General features: G+C 40.4%; 1 protein-coding gene across 4 annotated transcripts in view; it reads left to right on the top strand.

Moving 5' to 3' along the window:
- The window catches only part of RELN (reelin), a 3085913-nt gene that overhangs the window by 2325474 nt on the left and 738331 nt on the right, over positions 1 to 22108 (top strand). For all 4 annotated transcript variants that reach the window (XM_044088524.1, XM_044088525.1, XM_044088522.1 and 1 more), the window contains exon 31: positions 4964 to 5040. In XM_044088524.1, the coding sequence (XP_043944459.1) occupies positions 4964 to 5040 (77 nt within the window). The remainder of the gene's footprint in view (positions 1 to 4963; positions 5041 to 22108) is intronic.

The following is a 22108-nucleotide window of genomic DNA, read 5'->3' as shown; positions in this document are numbered from 1 at the left end:
CTATTTGTGCTTTATTGATATTTTTATCATCTGGGAGTAGAATAAATAGGTTCTGGAAATTTTTTATAACTATATCAACAACATCACTGGATTCGTCAAATTTACTACCTGCTACAGTAAAACTTCAGTCAACGTCTTGGAAGTAACTGTTTTTAAGGAGCCCAGTGGGGAACCCTTAGCAATAACTTGCACAGAAAAACCTACAAGGGTCAGCATGCTTTTACTTAACCACAGCATGCACCCACAGTCCATGAAGAGGAATGTGATCAAGTCCCATGGGATGAGGCTGGTCAGATTGTCAAAAGAAACCAATGATTTCACCATCAACCTCTGGAACGTAGAACGACACTTCCTTGCTTGGGGATGCAGTGACACCATGTTAAGAATAATCTTGGATCTGATTAAAGCCCCATAACAAAAACAAACAATAAGCCAACCCTACTTGATTAGCAAGAAAGGCTCACTAGACAGTGCAACAACCTCTACCAAGACCCCAGAGAGCAGGGCAGAAAACAAAGTATGGCCTTGACTTTAACTAAAGAGTATGAGGAAATTGGGAAAGTGATCACTAACATTTGGGGCATTCTAACAGATAACAAGCATATGGAAAAAATCCTGGGTCCCGGCCCCACCTTTGTTTTCAGAAAAGCCAAAAGTGAGAGTAACTGGCTAGAAAGCAAAGGCAAACATGATATCACCAACAGGGGTATCAGTGATTGTGGGCATTGTAACTGTAGCTTCTGCCAATACCTCAGCATGTTGAACCATCTTGACTGCCTTGTGCTAAAGAGGTGATTGTAATATTGATTTTATGATGTACAGAGCCCAGTGTAATAATGATAATAATGTGGGGAAGACAGTCAATAAATGTAATAGAAGAATTACACATCACCTCTTTGACATAAGGCTTAAAAGACTTACAAATCCATTGGCAAAACATTGCATAGACTTCCCTGAACATAATATTTTCAAGTTCCACATTCTGGGCATCTTATAGATTGCCCCATTTGAAGGCAAAAAAAAAATATTGTCCTTGAGAAAATGGAGCTAAAATACCAAATAAAATGCAGTACCTACAAGGCACCAGGAATGAACTCCAGTGTTCAGTCAAAAGCATCTTGATTCTAAAAGAGCTCCACCATAAAGCCTTCTACTAACATTGCAACAAGGTTAAGGGCATTTAAGCGTGGACTAAATGTTTAAAACCATCTATCTCACATTTCTATGGACTTTGGTGACAATTCTAGTTCATGGACTGTTTTTCAATACTTCCCATACCCGTTTAACTGTCTGTCCATGGACTTTATGTGCAAAATTTTCATTACCTTTTTACACAGTATTTCTGTGTGTTATTGTATTCCTGATTTACTTCATATGTTCCATATGGGTCTATATCAAGATGTTGAAACATCGTAATAACGAACACCTAAAAATCGACAAGTATTCATCAAAATGCATTTGCTCGATTCGATGAATACTTACAGGGCAAAGATGTAGTTGGCCAACTACACAATGTTGTCCTTTTCTTCACTGTAGTGCAATCTCGGAGTTGGTATATTTATTTGTGGGGGGGTGCAGCCCCCCACATGGGTGGGTTTTTTTAGGTTAAGTTAGTTCCATTGGATTCCGGAGCAAGTGTCTGTTTGCCCTGTAAGTATTCATCGATTCACAGAAATGAATTTCGATGAATACTTGTCGATCTTTAGGTGTTCGATATTACGACGTTTCGACGTCGTGATATAGACCCATTCCATATATAATGCTGAATTATCTGAAAAATCTGTTTTATGTTTAAAAAGCATCCAGGTTTACTTTAAGCCAGGCTTTTCATCTACCTGTCTTCTTTAGAGAACCTAAAAATGAGGGAGAAATGGTCCTCCACACTCTGGATATCAATAAACAACCCAGGTATTATCTTGACAGGACTAAAACTTTCAGAAACTCAGATCAGTTTTCATTACCTGTGAAGGTAAGAAGAATGAACAACCTGTGCAAAAGCAGACACTATCCAAATGATTGCCTCCTGCTGTTACCTTTTGTTATACCAAACACAACAAGGCAATCCCAGGCAGGCAAAGGGTCACTGTCTCAGGGGCATTCACTTCTTCTGTAGCTTCTTGGAAAGCATTGAATTCTAAAAGTATTCTAGAAGCAGCAGCTTGTTCCTCTATACATACCTTTACAAAGTACTACAAACAAAATTTCTTCTCCAGGTCTAGGACAGGCTTTGCTGAGGCCATTTTCCAGGAGCTCTTAGACTCACATATTTCTTTCTCCCAGTCAGTTTTAGCTATTGCAGTCTACCCTTATATCCAAAGCTACTGCAGTAGTGATCAAATGATGAGCATAGTACAGTTGAGTAAGTAAACTTACCACAGCAGTAGACATTTGAATTATCGGTGCAACAGTAGCCACTCCCTCCCTTCATTCCCCTATTTTTGTATGTGTTTTTCCCCATAGTAAGGACCATTATTTTTTCCTTTCTTAGCATTGACCTTTTCAGGGCTCTAGCCTTCCTTTGGCAGTTAGCATGAATATTCTGAAATGGTGCCTAAACCACTCTTTTGTGCATCCACAGGACAGACCACTGCTATGGTGCCATCTGTACAAACAGGGGCAGGACAACAGGTTGATGTCAGTACCTGTGTGGGGTCTCCTGATGATGATGCAAAGACACAAATGAAATCATAGTCACATGACAAAAATGTCACTGTCTGTCTCCATCTTGGGTGGTCCTCAGATGATGCAGTCTCATATACACTAACAGTAGGGGCTACACAGCATGAGCACTCATCATCGCCATTGGGAGAGCTCCCCTCATAGATGAGAGCACCAGCATAACTTCCCTTCTGGTCACATTAGCAGGACAGCACACTGTGTTCTGCCAGGGATTGACAGCATTATCACATCACAGATATCCATTGATATGTGTGTGGCACAGGGCAATCTGCAGCTTCAGAGCTGCGCTTTCAGCAGGTTCTGCACCTGCTGTCTGATTTTTGTATATTTACGCATTTGCAGTGTTATGCTGCATTTCAGTGATATTGTGTGGATTATGTAAATTATTAATCAAGGTTCCTATGGTTGTCCTGCATTAACTGAAATGCAGTAGGGCTATATAAGGGGTGAAATATATGTACACAGTGTTTTTCAGAAGACCACAGTACCTACATATACTGACTAGCTGGCCCTGTGAAAGTTCTCTCTGCAGAAAATGGCATTATACATGACTTGTACCTCAGAGCTATGAATCATGAGCATATCCTGGGTACTTTGGAGACATATTGGTTATCATTGCATATTACCCAGCAGCTGGTAGAATGGTAGCCCTTCTTCTTGACATAACACTGTCCATAGACATCATGTAAGTACTTTACTGCAACATGTGTGCAATCTATAGTACTCGCTGTTTCAGGGAGATGGAGCAATACCATAGATACATGCATGGTGGTGGAGCTCTCACCAGTGAGTTCAGGAAAGACATTTGCTCACATGTTCAAGTAATGTATTGAGTATTCTGCAGGCAGATGCTGTGATATCATTACAGTATCACCTGTTTGTCTCTGAAAGGTCCCTGTATTAATATAGTGAGAACAACACATATTCCATAGTATACACTAGAATAGGAAGTCCATCCATTTCCTCTTCACCATGATTGCAGATGATGGATACCCGCCAATGCCTGTATGATGATTCTGTCTAGCCAGAAATGGTTGCTCACTTGCTGGTCTGCTAGCGGGTGTTAGATAATACATTGCCAGTACAATTTTCGTTCATGCCACCTGCTGCCACATTGCACCCTGGATGGAGACAATGCAGTGCTAATAAATAATAAATGGTGCTGCACAGAAGCTGCTGCTACTACTGCTGCTTCTGGCTTTTTTGCTTGTTGCACTTCTGCAGTTTTCCACATGCTCTTTGCTCTTATTGTGATGCATAACATGCTACATGTCATTTGTTCTCTACATCTGTGAATCACGAACTTCTTACAGATCCACATATTTGCATCTCATTTTGCATTCATTAGATGTGCACTTTCATTTGCATGTCATTATATGGTCATTTGCATACACCTATTTAGAAGCATGTTTTTCTGATTCAAAAGCTACTTGGTACTTTGAATTGAATATGCCTGTATGTTGACATTTCCTGCACAATGACACACTGCATAGTGTGCAGCTTGAATCCCAGCTACAGTTTCCCTTTTTTTCAGTCACATCATGGAATGCAATGAGTTTGAAATAAGTCATTGTGTCGCAGATGTAATTTAGAAAGTATATAACAAAATGCAAGCTACATGCATGTATGGTTCACAATAGCATACAGACAGAAAATATAAGAAATACAGGAGCACTGAACACACGGGTAAGCTGTTCCTTGCTTTAGTAGGAACAGACACAGAGCAACAGCTGTTACAATAATGAGCAAACTGATTATTTTTTAAGGTACTGGTTATGGAACAGAATATTCAGTTGGTGGAACTGTGTCTCATAATCACAGTAAAAAACTGAAGGAATAATGCCCTTGCCCAACTTTTGTCACCAAGGTGAATACATGTTCAACACCACAGAACAAAAGGAGACTTACAGCTAACAGCATTTTTGAAACAGAGTCTGTACACAGTAAACAACTGTGGGAAGTGAGTGCCATGGAAAGATGGTGTGGGTGCATACAATATTTATATTTTCTATAATGAATAGTGCTGATAATGAAAATTTGATAAATGTTATTGTATCATCACTGATAAACAACAAAGAAGAAATGCAATGGTAGTTGGTTGAGCTGAGTTGTTTATTGTAGATTCACTTTTGTGCTTCTTTAACAGTTTTAATGTCACAAATGTTTCGTTTTACATAATTTACTTAAACCTATGTTATAGTGAATCCATTTTGCTTTCATATTTAAAACAGTGTTACGTGACTCTAATTTGTGGAAATCTTTTTTTTTTTTTTTTGCTTCCTAGACTGGTTCAGTTTTATATTCGAATAGGAAGCAAAGATCTTGGTCTGTCATGCAGCAAGCCAAGAGCCCGAAATGAAGGTAATATCAACCATGAAAAGTAATTTTTTAACCAAACATAGCATAGCATTCCAAACCTGAAGGTTTTTGCAAATGCAATGCAATAAAAAATACTTCTGCTACAGATGAAAGAATGTCACAATGTGTATGAGATGTACTTTTTTCTTAAGTTCATGCCCTGTGCTATGGTCAGTGGTCAACAGTCTGTAGTTCTTCCTAGTCCAGCCACAAATAAATGCCACCTTCTTTCATTCGGATGTGCCACGTTTGTTCTTTTTGGCACTTTTAACAGGTATCCTTACAAGCAATCATTTGTATTTGTTTGAAAGCCCAGCCTAATAACATGTTCTTTCCCAAACCTAATTAAGGTCTGACAATCCTTCTAGTCATAGATTAGTTTTGGTGGTCATTGTTTTAAATAAGGTAATAGTAATAGTAATTTACAATTCTTTGCAGTCCAGATTTATCATAATTAGAAAAAAAAGAACTCCAAAATAGCCCTTAAAGATTCTTCCAGCTTTCCTGGATTTAGATATGTAGTGGGTTCGCACAGTTTCAATGTAAAGCTACTTTCAGAATTTTTATATAATGACATGTTATTATTCAAATATATGTCTCAATATTGCATTAATAGTGATTTCAGTAAAAAAAATATGGCGTGTGCATTTATAGGCGAATAATAATGATATGGTGTCAGAAATACAGATTCACTAATTACAGTCCAGAATACAAGTTAGCCACAAGTTTAATTTTACATAGCCAATGGCTAACATGTTCTGTATTCCAGAAAGACCCTTGCATCATATTAATGAGTTATGCTTAGTAGGGTAAAGGAACCACCTCTGTATTCTTTTCCTCACTAGAAGGCATCAGTTCAAATAAATACTTAAATTTAGCATTAGTAAAATTAACATTTTCACTGCTTACCAAGGAAAATGGATGTTAGGTATTTGTCACATTAAATGATCATAGGTTCATATGTTCGTAGGAAGTTACTAGGCTAGCAGCCCTAGAGCCTTTACAAGCCTAGCCATGTTAATCCCAAGTATCCCCATTTGTTCTTTTTTGGGTAGTTCACAGAACAAATTTATGAATGGAGCAGGTCTGTGATCAGTAATGCATATGGGTGCCACACTTGGGTGAATTTGTGGTCTCCCATCCAGTTACATAGGTTGCATTTGAATAGGGTTAGTGAGGAGCTCTGTTTTATGTGAATATGGAGTCTATTTCAGAGAAGCGTCAATCTCTGGGAGACATATCTGTCTCTCTAACATGATCTGTTAATGTCACAAGCTAGGTTGGGATCCCTAGAGCAAGTGACTCTTGAGCCATTTGACTTTCAGATGTGCAGCATTTCCATTAGGTCCGGGTTGGAGATTGTCCTATAGGCCAGGTACAACTCACCTCTCAGCAGCCTGTAAGATGCAGAGTAAAGTGACAGGGCTTTCAGCCTGTCCACGTAGGCCATGGTTTGGAGTCCCTGTATTTTCTTAGTGAGAAACCTCTGAGATCTCACCAGCTGCTACAGGTGTCTGGTAAGGTAAATGCAAAAGGGTGCATTATACTCTATTAGTGGTCTAATGAGGGTCGAGTACAGTGGAGTTATAACATCCCTTGACCTGGATGCTATGCCCTTGCTTATGTGATGTTCTATATAGAAGTCTTTCCTTCCTCCTGTGGAAACATGGTGGCCAAAGTTGAAATTGCTATGAACCTGTGTTCCCAAGTCTCACACCACTGGGTTGGAACTCAGGGGGTGCTGTCAATATTGTAATTTGTAGGGAATTTCATTAAACAAAGTGAATAATAATGCATTTTTATGCATTTAGTTTTAGACCATGGCTTTGGCACCAATCATTTGTTTGTGTTAGCCCTTCTTGTAATATGTTGATATCATTGGGGGACTCAGTGATTGCTCCCAGTTTGCAATCATCAGCAAACTTGTTTAGCCAAAGGCCATCTACTTGGCCTGGACTTCTGTGAAATAGATGCCAAAAAATAAGAAGCCCAACACAAACCCCTGTGGTACTCCACTGGTGACAGGTCTAGTGGTGGAGATGGAGTCACCAATTCTGACAGAGTGTGTTTTGTCAGTGAGCCAATTTGCTACCCATCTAGTAATGTAAAGATTAATCCCTATCTGAGATAATTTCTCCATGATGCCAGAGTGGAGAATTGTGTCAAAAGCCTTGGCATGGTTGAGATAGGCTGTGTGCACTGTCTTACCTTCGTCCATGGCTTTGGTGGCAATCTCAAAGAAGTCTACCAGGTTTAATGTGCATGATCTACCCTTAACAAAGCCAAACTGGATTGGATCCAGTGTTTGAAGGTCGCCTATGTCCAGGTTGATAAGGCCCATAATAATCCTTTCCATGGCCTTGCAGATGAGGTTGGTTAGATGTATAGGTCTGCAATTCCCAGGGTCAGTTGATGACCTCCCTTTGTGCAGGGGGATTACTGTTGCTGTTCTTCATTCTGCAGAAACATAGCCAGTCCTCAATTAAAGAGAATGCCAAGTAAGTCTGCTAGGTCTTGTTTAAATTGTTTAGTAAGCAACCTGGGATATTATCTGGTCCCATTGAAGCTGTGTTTTTGGCCTTTGCGAACACAGAGATGACCTGTTTTCTAGGGATACTAGGCAGAGGGATAGTGTCAGGTGTGCTTTGGGATATCATAGGTGGGGATAGGGGGTGAAGTTTGAGCTGAATCTGTCAGCCAGCAGGTTGGTGACATCTTCTGGTGTAGTATAAGTGATCCCATCTACAACTAGTTCAGCACTTAGACTTCGGACGTAGTTAAAGAATGCCTTATGGTTATCCTTGTCTAGGGATGCGATTTTAGTTTCATAATTTACTTTAGAAGACTTTATAAGATTTCTGATTTTCTTGTTTAGGCTTAGGAGGTAACTCTTCCTCTGCAGAGTGATGTCTCTTTAGCTTTTGGACAACGGTTTCTTCCTCTTGTTATATAATCTGTTATACCTGAAGACCACCACGATGGCTTATTTTTATGGGAAGACCTGGTTTTGATCCGTCAGGTACAGCAGAGTTTATGTAGTCCCTTAAGTGTTTGTACAGGACATTTGTGTGCACGTCTGCATAGTGATCATTGGTGTCTGCGATTGTGGGTGTATAAAGCTTTACCATCTCTTAGTACATTGTAGTTAGCTTTGATGAAGATTTTTATAATTTATGTTCCTGTGAGGGTGTCAGTTCCAGTAGTTGCTTCAAACGAGACTGATTTGTTGTCTGACCTAACTAGGGAGGGCATGGGGAAATACAGTGACCCTCCTCCCATATTAGTAAGTGCTATGTCCAGAATATTAGATCCCCTAGTGGGGGTGCAGATTGCCTGTTCCAGAGCATTTGTGTTAACAAAGTCCAGAAACCTCTGGGCAAGCATGTTTTTGCTCATGTATGTCCCCCAGTCTGTGGAAGGATAGTTGAAATCTACCATGACTAAGGTGTTGGGCTGTATGGCAAGGGATTCCATTAAATCAAGATAGGAAGTGTGCTTATCCTGGTTCATGGTTGGGGATCCGTAGTTAGCAATGATATGGTATGATACTCTCCCAACAGTTAATTGGACATGGAGGAGTTCGAGAGAGTCATGCTGTTTGACCCGTCTTGAAGTGTGTTTGATTTTAATGAAGATGGGTCCACCTTTGGTTCCTTCATGCTCATTTTGAGGTCTGAATACGAGGAAGGCATTGTAGCCTTGCACAGCCAGGGTTCTCTCAGCAGCCCTGAACCATGTCTCAGTAACTGCACAGATGTCAGCATTCTCCAAGGTGAGGAGTGCTTCCACAGAGTGCAGTTTCATGTTTAAACTCCTAGCATTAAGCAGCACGACCCGGAGTTTCTCTCAATTTGATTTTGTTATGTTGGAAAATTTGTTGTTTTGACATTGCCTAAAAAGGCACTATGGGAGAGGCAAGGACCTTTGCCAGTATCCAAAAGCCTAAGGGGGACAGGTGCAGACCATCACTAGCTAAGCAGCGAGATCTGTCTACCATATTCTCCCAGGCTGATAGATACTGGATCCCCCTGGACTGACACCAGAAGCTGAGCCAATTGTTCAAGTCAATCATTTTTTGTTTATATTGTGACATAATCCTGGGAGAGGGTGGGATACTGCTTAGGGCTAGGGATATACCTGTCTCTGACACATAATCAGAAAGTTCCGGCATGTCTGTCTTCATATTGTCCAGAGAGGTATGTCTCAAGTCATTCACTCCAACATGGACTATGGCAGAGTCATTATGGTACTTGTTGTTGAGTGACTTCAGTACATGCATGATTTGTCAAATCCTGGCACCTGATAGGCAGCTCACCATGACCTTCTCCTTATCCAGTCTGGTGAGGGGGACATCTGTTTGTCTCACTATGGAGTTGCTCATTTCATTTGATGTGTTTTGCCTTAGGAGGTTTATTTGTTGAAACACAGATGTGTGTGTTGATATGTGTAGTGGTTTATTTTTGCTTAGTAGTGAGTGTGGGTGGTGTGCGTTTGGGATGTTTCTGCTCTTTTGTTAGATTTTTAGTGAGTACCTCCGCATATGTGGGTTTATGTATCGTGGCCTTATTTTGTATGTGAGATGAGGTTTGCATGAGAGGTGAAGCATGTGTGCTGACAACCTGTTTGATGTCTAGTTTGTTTTTACATGAGAGAACTGACTCCAATTCCACAATGTATTTGCATCTGTCACATAGGGTGTTAGTTTGCTTTAAGAGTAAATGGTTGTCAGTATACATGATGCAATTGCTACATTGCCTCAAGATGCCCATATCAATTAAGCTGGCAGTAGAAATGATGGGAAACTGCCCATCCATTGTGGCAGAATTTTTCTGAATGTGGTATTTGGAAAGGAAGTGGGCTAGCTGGACCTAGTCACAACAGCAAAAATAAAGCAGAAATTCAATTAAATAGTTAACAAAGTGCAGTGCTGGCTTAAAACATACTTATTTTTCAGTTTTTTTTTTCAGTGGATGCCTTGGGTTTCAGTGCAGATGCAGTCCAAACCTCTAGCAAAAGTTGTAAAACATTGAGCAACTCCAGGTAAACTGAGCACAAACCAGTGCAAATGCGAGGCTTATATACAGGCATATTTAAACAGGTTTTACACAACTATCAATGGGAAAGCCCCAGACTGAGCCTTTCTCCAGCAATCCCCAAATCAGATGGGTCCTGAGCTACATACTTCTGCCACAAGGTGCAGGGAGAACCTCCTAATGTATGATGGCTGGTTTAAGAGCACAGTCATATCAAAGAGTCTAAATTCAGCAGGTTTGAATTTAGACTATGCTATATAAGTCCATAAAATATTATAGCAATAACCCACAGCTGGGTATGAGTAATGCTGGATTTACCCACATTTGGCATGGTTTGGTCACGAGGGCGAAGCCCGAGTTACCAAACAAAGCCAACCATGGGTAAATCCAGCATTGCCCACACCCAGCCGTGGGTTATTGCTATTATACAATGGTGTTTGATTTGTGTTGTGTTATGTTTGTGTTCCTGTTATTTAGGTTTTTGTTTGCTTTAGTTTGTATTCTTGCACTTTGTGTAAGATAAAATAGTCCACAGTTTTAGCTTTAGGAAGTATTTTTGTGTTTTTTTTTTTTTTTGTATTGCACCATTGTTATCGTTTTTAAATGTACACTTTTGAAAAAAGAGGTTGAGGGAAGGTGTATCCTGCATTACTATGTACATTCCTGTGTATGAGAGGAGGACTGTATGAGGAAGTAACACTCGGTGCTGGGTGTTTGATGTACATATTGGAGACTTTATTACGTTTTTCTTGTTTTTTCTCTGTTTAGATAGGGACTTATGTAGTGCTGTGTAAACTATATAGTTAGAGTTAGGGCACAAACTAAGAACAAGTAAACAATTAAATTAAAAACAAAAAAACAAAGAGGAATAATGATACGAATCCACTAGAGGTCCTTAACTCAGTTTTATTAAGCGCTTTTCGTCAATCACAATAGCACTTAATAAAATTGAGTTAAGGACCTCTGGTGGATTTGTATCATTATTCCTCTTCGTTTGTTTGTTTTTAATTTAAAGTTACAGTTAGAAGTCGCGAGTGAGGGTGGATCTGCTTGTACTGACTTAATTACTGTTCGAGCTGAGGGACTGAGGAGTGTATTAATACAATTAATGATTTTTGGGTGATTTAGCTGCAGTAACGGTGACTTGTTTAGGGTTTGTTACTTGTTATTTAAATGCTTTACTCTGTTGCTTTCTGTGTTCAATGCTTTGCCGTCGCTGCTGCATGATAGGTTAGCGGCCGGACTTTTTTCGTTAGTTCGTTTTGATTTACAGTGTGCACGCTGGTTGGATTAGCCAATCAGTGTGCACGTTTCTCGGCTTTGCGGATTTTGCATTGTATAATATCCAATGCATCATGTTTGCAGTACTATTTCAGAAACAGACAAACTTACTGTATCAAGAAATGTTTTGATACATTAATACTAAGATTGCAGGCTTGAAAAGAAAAAGACACAATTACTCCAAACTCTTCTGAAACAAAACATCCTCCTGTACAACTCAAAACATACCCCAAAGTAAAACATGACACCCAGAAATAGAAAAGGCATAGCGAGCAGTACACCCAAAATGAACAATTGGGAAGACAGTAACCCTGATGTAAAAACAATTACAAGGTATAACACACAAAGGAAAATAACACATGGTGGGTGTGAAGAAACAAAAATGGTACACCTTTCCCAAATAAGACAAGAAATTTAAGCTATTAAAACAACAAAAAGAAATTGAACATACAATACCAATGTATTTCTGTGAATGAGAACTGTTAAAATTACAGCTTTATTTATTTTGTTTTTCTTCTTTACATTATTTTGGACATTGTAGAATAAAACAATTAGAAAATGACAGAGAGATAGTTCCCCTTATTCTGCCATCTGGTTGGCAGTTTGGTGCTTCTTCATTTGGAAGACGTTCTGAATAGCCAGCCAAGTGTAGGATAAGAAGAATATGTCTGACCTTTACCTGCTATTATACTATCGATGGAGGACTCAGAAAATAGCTATTTTTTTAAAGTGAAGAAACCCTAACTTGTACAAAATACTCCATAACAGTAAGACACCAACCAACTGAGTTTCTATTACATTTGAGAAGGAAGTGAGGTGGTAAGACAGTAAGAAAGGGTAAGGAGCGAGCTAGAGAACAGAGGAGAGGGAAGAATTTTATGTGTGTTTTTATTATTCGTCAGTGAGATGTGACCTTTTATTTTCAAGACAATAGGTAGAAGGAGACAGAAGTTAAGAAATTGTAACTGGTAGGAAGGAGGGTCTGGGGAAAGCAGTAGGGACATATATACAAACCTGTAATACAAACACTAACAGGGGAGGTACAAATAGAAATGGGCTACAATGGAGAGATGTAGACATTCGAGGCTGGATGACTGCTGATGAGGAAAACTGGACAACAAACTAGGGATGGTGAATGGCATACATTGATAGTGTGGGATGAGGACAGCCTGCCAAGCCATCCAAGAAGGGGAAATCCAGAGATCAGTCACCTTAGTGGCTGCCATCTGGAGTAGGTACAGCTGCTGATGGTCCAATGGCTGGGTCCAGCTGACCATACAACTCTACCATTTGCATGAGGATGCACTTCAAAGTGCCAATAGGGGTAACAAGCTGCCATTCCACCTCAGCCTTCACCAGTTGCTGCACCTTGCACAGGGTAACATGGGAAGACCCCTCCTTGCCACTGTCTGATGAGAGACCTGTACCAACCACTAGAGAAAAAACAATGATGGCCACTAGCAAACCCTTCAGGTCACCTTCCACAGAATAACTTTAATCACCTTCCAGGGAAGCAAACCTGTGGACTTGTGGAGACCCAACAGTTGCCATTACCTGTCTCATGTCTGATCCTGCAGAAAAATGAAAAGACATGGTGAAAATTATGAAAAACAAAACAGAAAAATGACATAGTAAAAAGAAGAATATGAAGGGAAAAGAACAGGATGCAATCACAAGGGTCAGTATGATACAGTACATATTAAGAACGATCTCAAAGGTAGAACAGCATTTAGCAGATCAGAGTGTATCAGTGTCTGGGAACACCTGTGTTATGGCTGAGGATAACACCAGGTAATATGAATGATAGTTTCAGTGTCAAATTTGTAGGACAGTAGTACACTGTACAGGGGGAAACCATTGTGCACGCACAATGAGCAAGAATGTAATGAAGACATTATTAAACTGACAAATAAAACAGTCACTGCTTTGGAAAACAGGAGTATGTAAACCTGTCATATATACCACTGAGAATGCATAGATGAGGGACCTATGTTAGGGCAGTAACACAGACAACATGCCTAAAACTAGCAATCATAATAGACACTGAACATATAAGTAATGCTGTAATAGTTCAACGGTTAAAAAATCCTCATTGTAGCGGTGCATAGGTGTAATATAGTTGTACATTTGGCAAATTCAGGAAAAGCTGAAACAGTGACATACTTACAAAACCATCAAAATTGTACTTTTACAAAGGCCATAAAGAAAGGCAAATGCTTAAAATGAAAAACAAAAGCTGTCAGTGTTGTTGAAGGAGATTAAGCTTAGATATAGTCATAGATACAGAGACTAGTTAGCATAATGACTAAGACCTTTACCTCCCATGCACAAGGTACAAGATACAAGGTTCAATCCTGACCAATCACCAATGCATGTTTTGAGTTTGCATGTTCACCTTGCATATTTGTGCGGTTCCTCCCACCTCCAAAAAAATGCTAAGTATTTCCACCTCAAACTCAACATAAACTGAAGCTGTAGGCAGCAGCATAGACTCTACATGGTGCTCTATAAGAGGAAGAGTTGCATAGACCAGCTGCTTTGGGCATTTACTGTGGTGCACATTATCCTCAAGATAGGAGAACCCAGATCACACACTGCTCGTTGTGGAAGGATTGGCCACTCAATGGTGTAAAAATGGTGTAAAAATTGTCTCTAGGTGATTTGGTCATGTCAACTAATGTGAACTAATAGGTAATGGTATTTTCAGGTGATAAGTGGTTTGAGGACCTACACCAGGGAACCATGCTAATGATGGGAGGGGTGTATGTGCCCCTATTGGCAAGTGTGTGCCCTCCATAAAGCCCAGCAGCCATGGATCAATAAGCTACTGTCCAGCTTGGGTTACATGGGATAGCTTAGTTGATTAAAAGGTGGACATAAAACCAAACATGAACTAAGAATTGTTACACTCAATGTAGGTTCGCTAACAGGATGGAGCTTAGTAGTGGATGACATGATGGTAATGAAAGCTGGACATCCTATGTATCCAAGAGACAAAATGGAAGAGCAGTGCATCAAAGCCATGTGGTTTGGGATCCAGAGTCTATTTCTCTGGAGGAGGACAGGGTAGAAATGGTGTGAGAATGGTGGTAAGGGAGAGACTTCAAAAGACAGTGAGGGATGTTATGAGAATTAGTGACAGACTCATGGCAATTGGACTGCAGTATATGGTTAGGGAACTATTCATAATCTCCACTTATGCCTCACAGCAGGGCTGTTTTGGTGAGGAAATTAGTGTATTCAGACAGCAGTTGCAGGACCAACTAGCTAAAGCAGGACAACATGAATTGGAGTTAATAATGGGTGACTTGAATGCACATATGTGGACAGACAGAACAGGATAGCAGGACTGCCTGGGTCCACATGGGTGAGGCAACAGGAATAAAGAAGGAAAGGCCATTCTAAACTTCTGTATGGCAAATAGATTGATAATAGGCAACACATGGCTAAGTACGAGAAACAGTCTCAAGATCACATACCAAAGTGGCCAACATGCAACTTGAGTAGACTTCCTCCTAGTAAGGAAAGGGCATTGGTGTAGAATTAGTGATTTCAAAGTAATCCCCAGTGAAACAGTCACCCACAGCATAAACCACTGGTTGCCACAATCAGCAGCAAGCAGTGGTCAGAGAAGGCTCTCAGCTCAACAAGCACCAGGCTGAAGACCTGGAAGTTGACTGAAGAGAAAGTACAACAGTTCAAGGAATTATTCAGCATTCTGGTACCTAAAGAAGAAGGCAAAATAAGTGGAGCTGAAGAAGAATGGCCATGTCTCAAAACAGCATGGGTGAGGACTACAGAGCAGATATGTGGCCAAACGAGCTATGAAAATAAGGTATATAAGGAAAACTGGTCTTGGAATACAGAAGTTCAGGAAGTCATCAAAATAAAGAAGACGTGCAGGAAGAAGTGGGAGATGGAAAAGATGGTCCAGGCCAGGAATGAATACTGGTTGTCTAGCAAAGAGGCTAAGAAAGCAGTGACAATAGCAAAGAACAAAGCATCAGAGGCATTCTACTAGCTTCTGGAAAAGTGACTCAGTAGATGGCACAAAGAAACTATATCAGGTTGCAAGGCAAAGGCAAAAAGATACAAAAGACAGACACCCTTCATAAGGGATGCTAGCAACAACCTGCTGTCCATTCCACATGACATCAAAGGCTAATGGAAATAGTACTTCTATCAGCTTCTGAATGAAAAAACCCCACAGAAGCTGTACTGCCCCAGACACAGCCTATGCTGAGAGAAGTGGGGGAGCCCACCATCAAAGAAGTAAGAATAGCACTAAGGAAAATGAAGTCAGGGAAAGTAGGAGGCTCAGATGAGGTCACAGCAGATGTGGTAAAGATGCTGGATGAGACAGGGGAGAAACTTCTCCTGAGCGTACTCATAGCAGTGTGGAGAGAAAGGCGTATCCCAGATAACTGGAGAATAAGCATATTAGGGCCAGTGTTCAAGAGCAAAACGGACATTCACAACTGTGGGCAGTACAAAGGTATCAAATTCCTGTCTCACTGCATAAAGTTCTGGAGAGTGTGAATGATAAATGAATTGTCAGAGTAGCAGAAAGTAAGATGGGAGATCAGCAGTTCGGATTTAGATCAGGTTGCAGTACAACTTACCCGATGTTTGCAGTGGGACAGATAGTTCAGAATAAGCTAGAAATGAGGAAAGAGTCCAACTGGGCTTTACTAGACTTGGAGAAAACATATAACATGGTGCCAAGAAAGCTAATGTTGGTAGTCCTGCTGTGATTCCAAGTCTCAAAAGCATTGGTAGAATTAGTGAAAGCTATGTGCAAGGACACAATGTTTGGTCTCACAGAGAGGTTCCCAGTAGGAATGGGTGTGCATCAGGGTTCAGCTCTTAGCCCACTCCTGTTCATGATGGTGATGGCCTACATTAGCAAACAGGTCAGAGGGGACAGATCAACAAAGTTGCTGTATGCTGATGTGACATTACAGGCAGACTCTGAGCAAGAACTTCAGCAAAGGATAGGGGAATGGAAAGCAAAATTGAAGGTACATGGGATGAAAATGAGTGCAGATAAGATAGTTGTAATGACAGCAAATGGTGGAACTCAGAAAAGCTGAGAATTGAGATATAAGGGAAAATACTGGAACAGGTTAACAGCTTCATGTATCTGGGTGGGTTGGTTGAGGAAAAGGGAAGTCTGAATGTGGAAGTCAAAGTTAGAATTAGAAAGGCTGCAGTCAACTGGCACAGAGAGTCAGGAGTAGTGTATGACTGAAGAATGCCAAATAAACTGAAAAGTAATCTGTACAAAACTGTGGTGCAAACAACACTAAACTATGGTATAGAAACCTGGGCTGTGAAGGCCGAGCAGTTGACAAAGCTAGAAGTGATGGAGATGAAGTACCTGAGACAGTTGGTAAGATGCACATTGTGGGACAAATTAAAAAATCAGGAGATAAGAGCAGAAGCCACAGTAGCTGCAATTGCAGAGAAGGTCAAAGAAAACAGATTATGGTGGTTCTGGCAAGTGAAGAAAAGCAGAAGACAATGTGGTGAAGATGACTTTAGACAGACAAAAAGAAGGCAAGAGGAAATGAGGGCATTCAGCAAAGAGGTGGATGGATTGTGTGAGAGAAGACATGTGACCATCAGGCATGAGTGTCAAAAAAGGCAGGAGAGTGGTATTGAATAGAGAGAGATGGCAGCAGCTGACATTGCACCCCAACCCATGTAGAAAAAATTGGAAAAGAGGGTTGATGATGATGATGATGGCAGTTATGACAGCAATACAGTACATTTACCCTGTTACCTGAAGAGTCTGGCCTAATTTCTGTAGTAGACAATAGTATTCATAGCAATGTCAGCCTCTGCTACAAAACACAGAAAATGCATTAATGAATACAGCATACCCATAACAGTAGAAAGCAGCTAAGCCAAGTGTCAATGTCCCAGCATAAACTGAAATCTTACTGTAACATTAAGGTTATCTGCCCTAACATCCATCCATCCAGCCATCCTCAACCCCTTTTCTCATTTTTGCACATGATCTCAGGGTGTCACTTCAACAGTGACAATCACCTTGAGTCAAGGTTTACACCACTGGGTAGCTAGCCTGTCCCTAACACCTTCGCATTATCAGGGAAAGTCTGGTGGCTCCTCTTTGGCACACTATATTTATGCTGACACTGCTTGCCAGAGCCAGTGATGTCCATGGTATCCCTCACCACCCTGGCAAGCGAGTGATAGGCATCAACCTTATGTGGAGGACCTTCATAGCCCCCAAAGCAGGCATTCCCTTTTTCCTTTTTTTTCTCCTTGTTGCACCATGCAGAAGTCCTCCAAACTCAGAACTTGCAGAAGTCGTGTGCGTTTGCCAGGTCAAGACCAGGAGTGAACATGGAATCTGGAGTGCAATGCTGCACATTTCAAACAGTATATGACATGCGTCGATGGGCAGCACAGCAGTATAATGCCCATGAATGTAGCATGATACAGGTGATTAGTGGAGGGGGCAATGACAGCACAACCAAACTCCACAGGCATGCATTCCCTACATCATCTACATAACTAAGCAAGGCCATCACAAGGTGCCAAGCAGATGTTTAGTAGAATGGCTGAGGCCCACAGCTGCACACACCTTAATTGCTCCCAGTGCACATGCATGAGGTAGATCAGGCTTCATAGAATGGAATAGGACTGATAACACATTGTGTTATTGGAGACTTATATGCTACATTACCTCATTAGCATAATCAGTGCTCTGTGACTAGCATAATGGCATGATAAAAAGTGCAGTCATCATAATGCAAGAGATTATTCTGTAGAGGCTGATAGACTAGTAAACACAGAGAATATTAGAGAATACCAACATATAGAGAAAGTGACAGCAGACAGAAGTACTTTTAATGGAGGCCTCATTGAAGGAACAGTTCCAGAGTGCATGACTGCCATAAACAGTTACCATTCTGTAGAAATTGTTTGTGCTAAAACTGCAATGGCCCTACCAAGCATATAACAGAATGTACTGGTGTGAAGACGGCCAATTCAGTACAGACACAGGGAATAGGCAGGAACATGTTCCATGTCCTGATGGAGGGACTTGCAACTGGCAAGAGTATAGAGAATAGACAGAGCAAGTTCTGTTCCAGGAAAGGGACACATATCTACCCATGGCTCACCATAGAAATGTAAAACATTGTAGTCCTTTGGAGGGGGCAACCATACATGGCACAAGAAACATGCAGGACAGCTAACATACCTGTTGGAGTTGGGTATCCAGGTATAGGACAACAGTGTTGTGTTGCATATTTTCATGGAAGGAGATGCTGGTTCTGCACTACAGTGGGCACACACTATACTGTAGGTACTGACACAAGGAACAGTGTATGCAGGTCTGATGCCAACAGGTATCACAGTCTGGCACAGTGTCACAATGGTTATATCATAGCATTGCATAAGGCTGTTTCTACTCCAAGGGTAGTTAGTAAGGGTGGTAAGGTAGCAGATGTTATTATACACACATGTAACTAAGACTGAAATTAGTCAGTTGTGATCATTGCTCACATTTGGTTAAAAAATTCAAATAAAATAATAAATAACCCACATGTGGAACTGCATTTCATGATACTAAAGGAACAGCAGCACATGGAAAATCTCAGCAATTTATAACGCCAATTTAAATATTGTGGATAGTGCAGTGTAGGTGCAACTATTGTAGTTGTGCATATTGTATCCATTAACAGCACTCTGATTACAGTGTGCAAATATTTTATTGTTTGTATCAATCACCAAGTTTGTATTACTCACCATTTGTCTTGATTCATATTGTAATCACTAGTAATGCATTCTTTGTTGTCATTTTTTCATTATGATTACACTTTCTACTGTCTGGTATATGTGAATGGCTTAACTGGAAAAGGGTCCATTATGATCAGTGTTATACCCTAGTCGACAAAGGCATATTAATTAATTAACTTAATTAAAAGAAAAAGAAAGGTAGCATATCAATGTGATTTCTTGTAACAAGAAATTAAAATGCAACTTTAAAGCCTTTTTAATGTCTGTTGAATTCCGTGGTTAGTACAGTATATTCACTTTTTACAAACTTTGCTACTATGACAGGAAAACACTTTTACACTTATTGAAATGCTTTCAAAAACAATGCATGTTGAGTTCTGGAATGATACGAGCAGAATAGGTTGCTTGGTATCCCTGCTGCACTGCAACAGAAAAAAATAAAATAAAATAACCAGTCCAGAGATGGTCACTAAATGTCTGTAAATTAAGACTGTGGAATATTAATGAAGATCAAAAGGGAAAAAATGTAAACAAATGGCGCAGAAGCAAGAGGATCAGAGAAGAGTGTGTGAGCAGGAGACACAAGTAAGGAGACAATGGAGGAAGAACAAGCTCAGCAGAGTGAGGAGGATAACAAATTAAAAGGTGTTTTTCTTTTGAGTGAAGAAAGTTAATATTAAACTAGAAATCTACATGCATGAAATTGCCAGAAACATAAAAGAAATCACAGAAGTGGTCAACAAGCACTCAGAAATTGTGCAATCCCTAATGCATGAAAACAGAGTTAAAATAAAAATGGCAGCATCTGAAGCCAAATTGGACATTATGAAAGCAGCATTGGTAGATCAGAAAGACAGAGCATGTAGAAAGAACTTAACAATAAATGGAGGCCAACCACTGCAGAGTTCATTAGAAATCAGATGGAGGAGTGGACTCTGATGAATGTGGACAATATCCAGTCAAAAGAGACTATAGAACCACTTGGATTCCAATGTGAGATAGATGAGGGAACCCATGCACAATACTAGTATTTAATAAGGGAAAATATGCTCTCTCAGCTATGGTAACCCAGTACAAGGCTGAAAATTCACTGGTGTATGTTGCTATGGATTTTTCTGTTCATACCAGGAAAAGGTGACAGCAATTATTACAGTGCAGAAGTCCTGCAAAATAACAGAGCTCATATACAAACTGTTATAGTCAACAATAAGAAAGTACTCTTGGCAACAGACGTAACAGGAGAGAAGACTTTCCTGAATCCAGAAAAAAGCATTAAGAGAAGTAGACAATCATGGGTACCAGCCAGAGAACAAGACCAGTACACACTGCAAAAATGTGACATCTGGAGCAAACGAACAACAGGTCCCAAAAACATTCATTGAATAAGCTGAATAGCTATTTCCACTCTTCCAGAAGTATTAAACACTAAAGGAAAAGGCAGATCTTGCCCATTCACTTAGAGGAGAAGAAAGGACGGTACAGAAGAAAACAAAGAGACTGAAAGATCTTTTAGGTAACAGGTCAGGAACAATAAATTGCATGAAATAGACATTAGTGGGATCAATAGACACAATATCCTGGAGGTGACTGCTTACTAAAATTTATACATACTATGTTGTGAGGTAAGACTATCCATTAAATGTGGCATTGTTGTAGATTGAGCTAAAACATTGAGACACTAGCATAATTCTAGCAGTCATGGTAACGAAGATGGGGCAAGGATTAAAGTGCAGAAGTAGCTGTTAGTAATGAGGATACAAAAATAGATGGTATACACCTAGAGAAGAGAGCACCAACAAAGGCAAAACTAGCAGGAGGTACACATGTTTGCAAGTAACAGAAATGCAATAAATACAAAGCGCAAAGGGAGGCTGATGGAACAAACAGTGAGATATTTAGAAGACATGTTTTAGGAAACTCACTAAGACAAAATCAGCCCTTAGATGTAATGGGCAATATGAGATGGAGTTTAACAGGTAATTACTGCTTTAGAGAGAGAGGGCTTAAGTACAAATATATGGGAGAGAAAAATGAAGAAATGTACAGATATGCTAGAATGCAAATCTTGTGGAGTACACTGGAAATGGGGGTGCCATTGCATGAATTTAAGGAAATGTAACACAGATATAAATAAAAGGGGAAAGAAGACAATAAAATATAACAGAGACAAAATGCCCAAACCAAAAGGATAGAATAAGAGGACTTTCTGATGAGCAGGAAGAAAGAGAAAAAGACTAGCATGCCTCATAGCACATAGCTATTGCCCTACACAACCTTTCACAAAGACTAGCATGCCTCATAGCACATAGCTATTGCCCTACCCACCACCTTTCACAAAGACTAGCATGCCTCATAGCACATAGCTATTGCCCTACCCACCACCTTTCACAAAGACTAGCATGCCTCATAGCACATAGCTATTGCCCTACACAACACCTTTCACAAAGACAAGCATGCCTCATAGCACATAGCTATTGCCCTACCCAACACTTTTCACAAAGACAAGCATGCCTCATAGCACATAGCTATTGCCCTACACAACACCTTTCACAAAGACTAGCATGCCTCATAGCACATAGCTATTGCCCTACACAACACCTTTCACAAAGACTAGCATGCCTCATAGCACATAGCTATTGCCCTGCACAACAACTTTCATAAAGACTAGCATGCCTGATAGCACATAGCTATTGCCCTACACAACACCTTTCACAAAGTCTAGCATGCCTCATAGCACATAGCTATTGCCCTACACAACACCTTTCACAAAGACTAGCATGCCTCATAGCACATAGCTATTGCCCTACACAACACCTTCCACGAAAACTAGCATGCATCATAGCACATAGCTATAGCCCTACACAATACCTTTCACAAAGACTAGCATGCCTCATAGCACATAGCTAAAGCCCTACAACCCACCCAGGAGCGGCCTTAGGTCAACCGGTGCCCTAGGCCAAGCTGCTCCACGGTGCACCCACCAC

Source organism: Protopterus annectens, chromosome 11.part0, assembly GCF_019279795.1.
Source record: "Protopterus annectens isolate FY-2018-M chromosome 11.part0, PAN1.0, whole genome shotgun sequence".
Lineage (NCBI taxonomy): Eukaryota > Metazoa > Chordata > Ceratodontiformes > Protopteridae > Protopterus > Protopterus annectens.
Note: the sequence above shows the minus strand (reverse complement) of the source record. Positions and strands in the feature narration are given on the sequence as shown.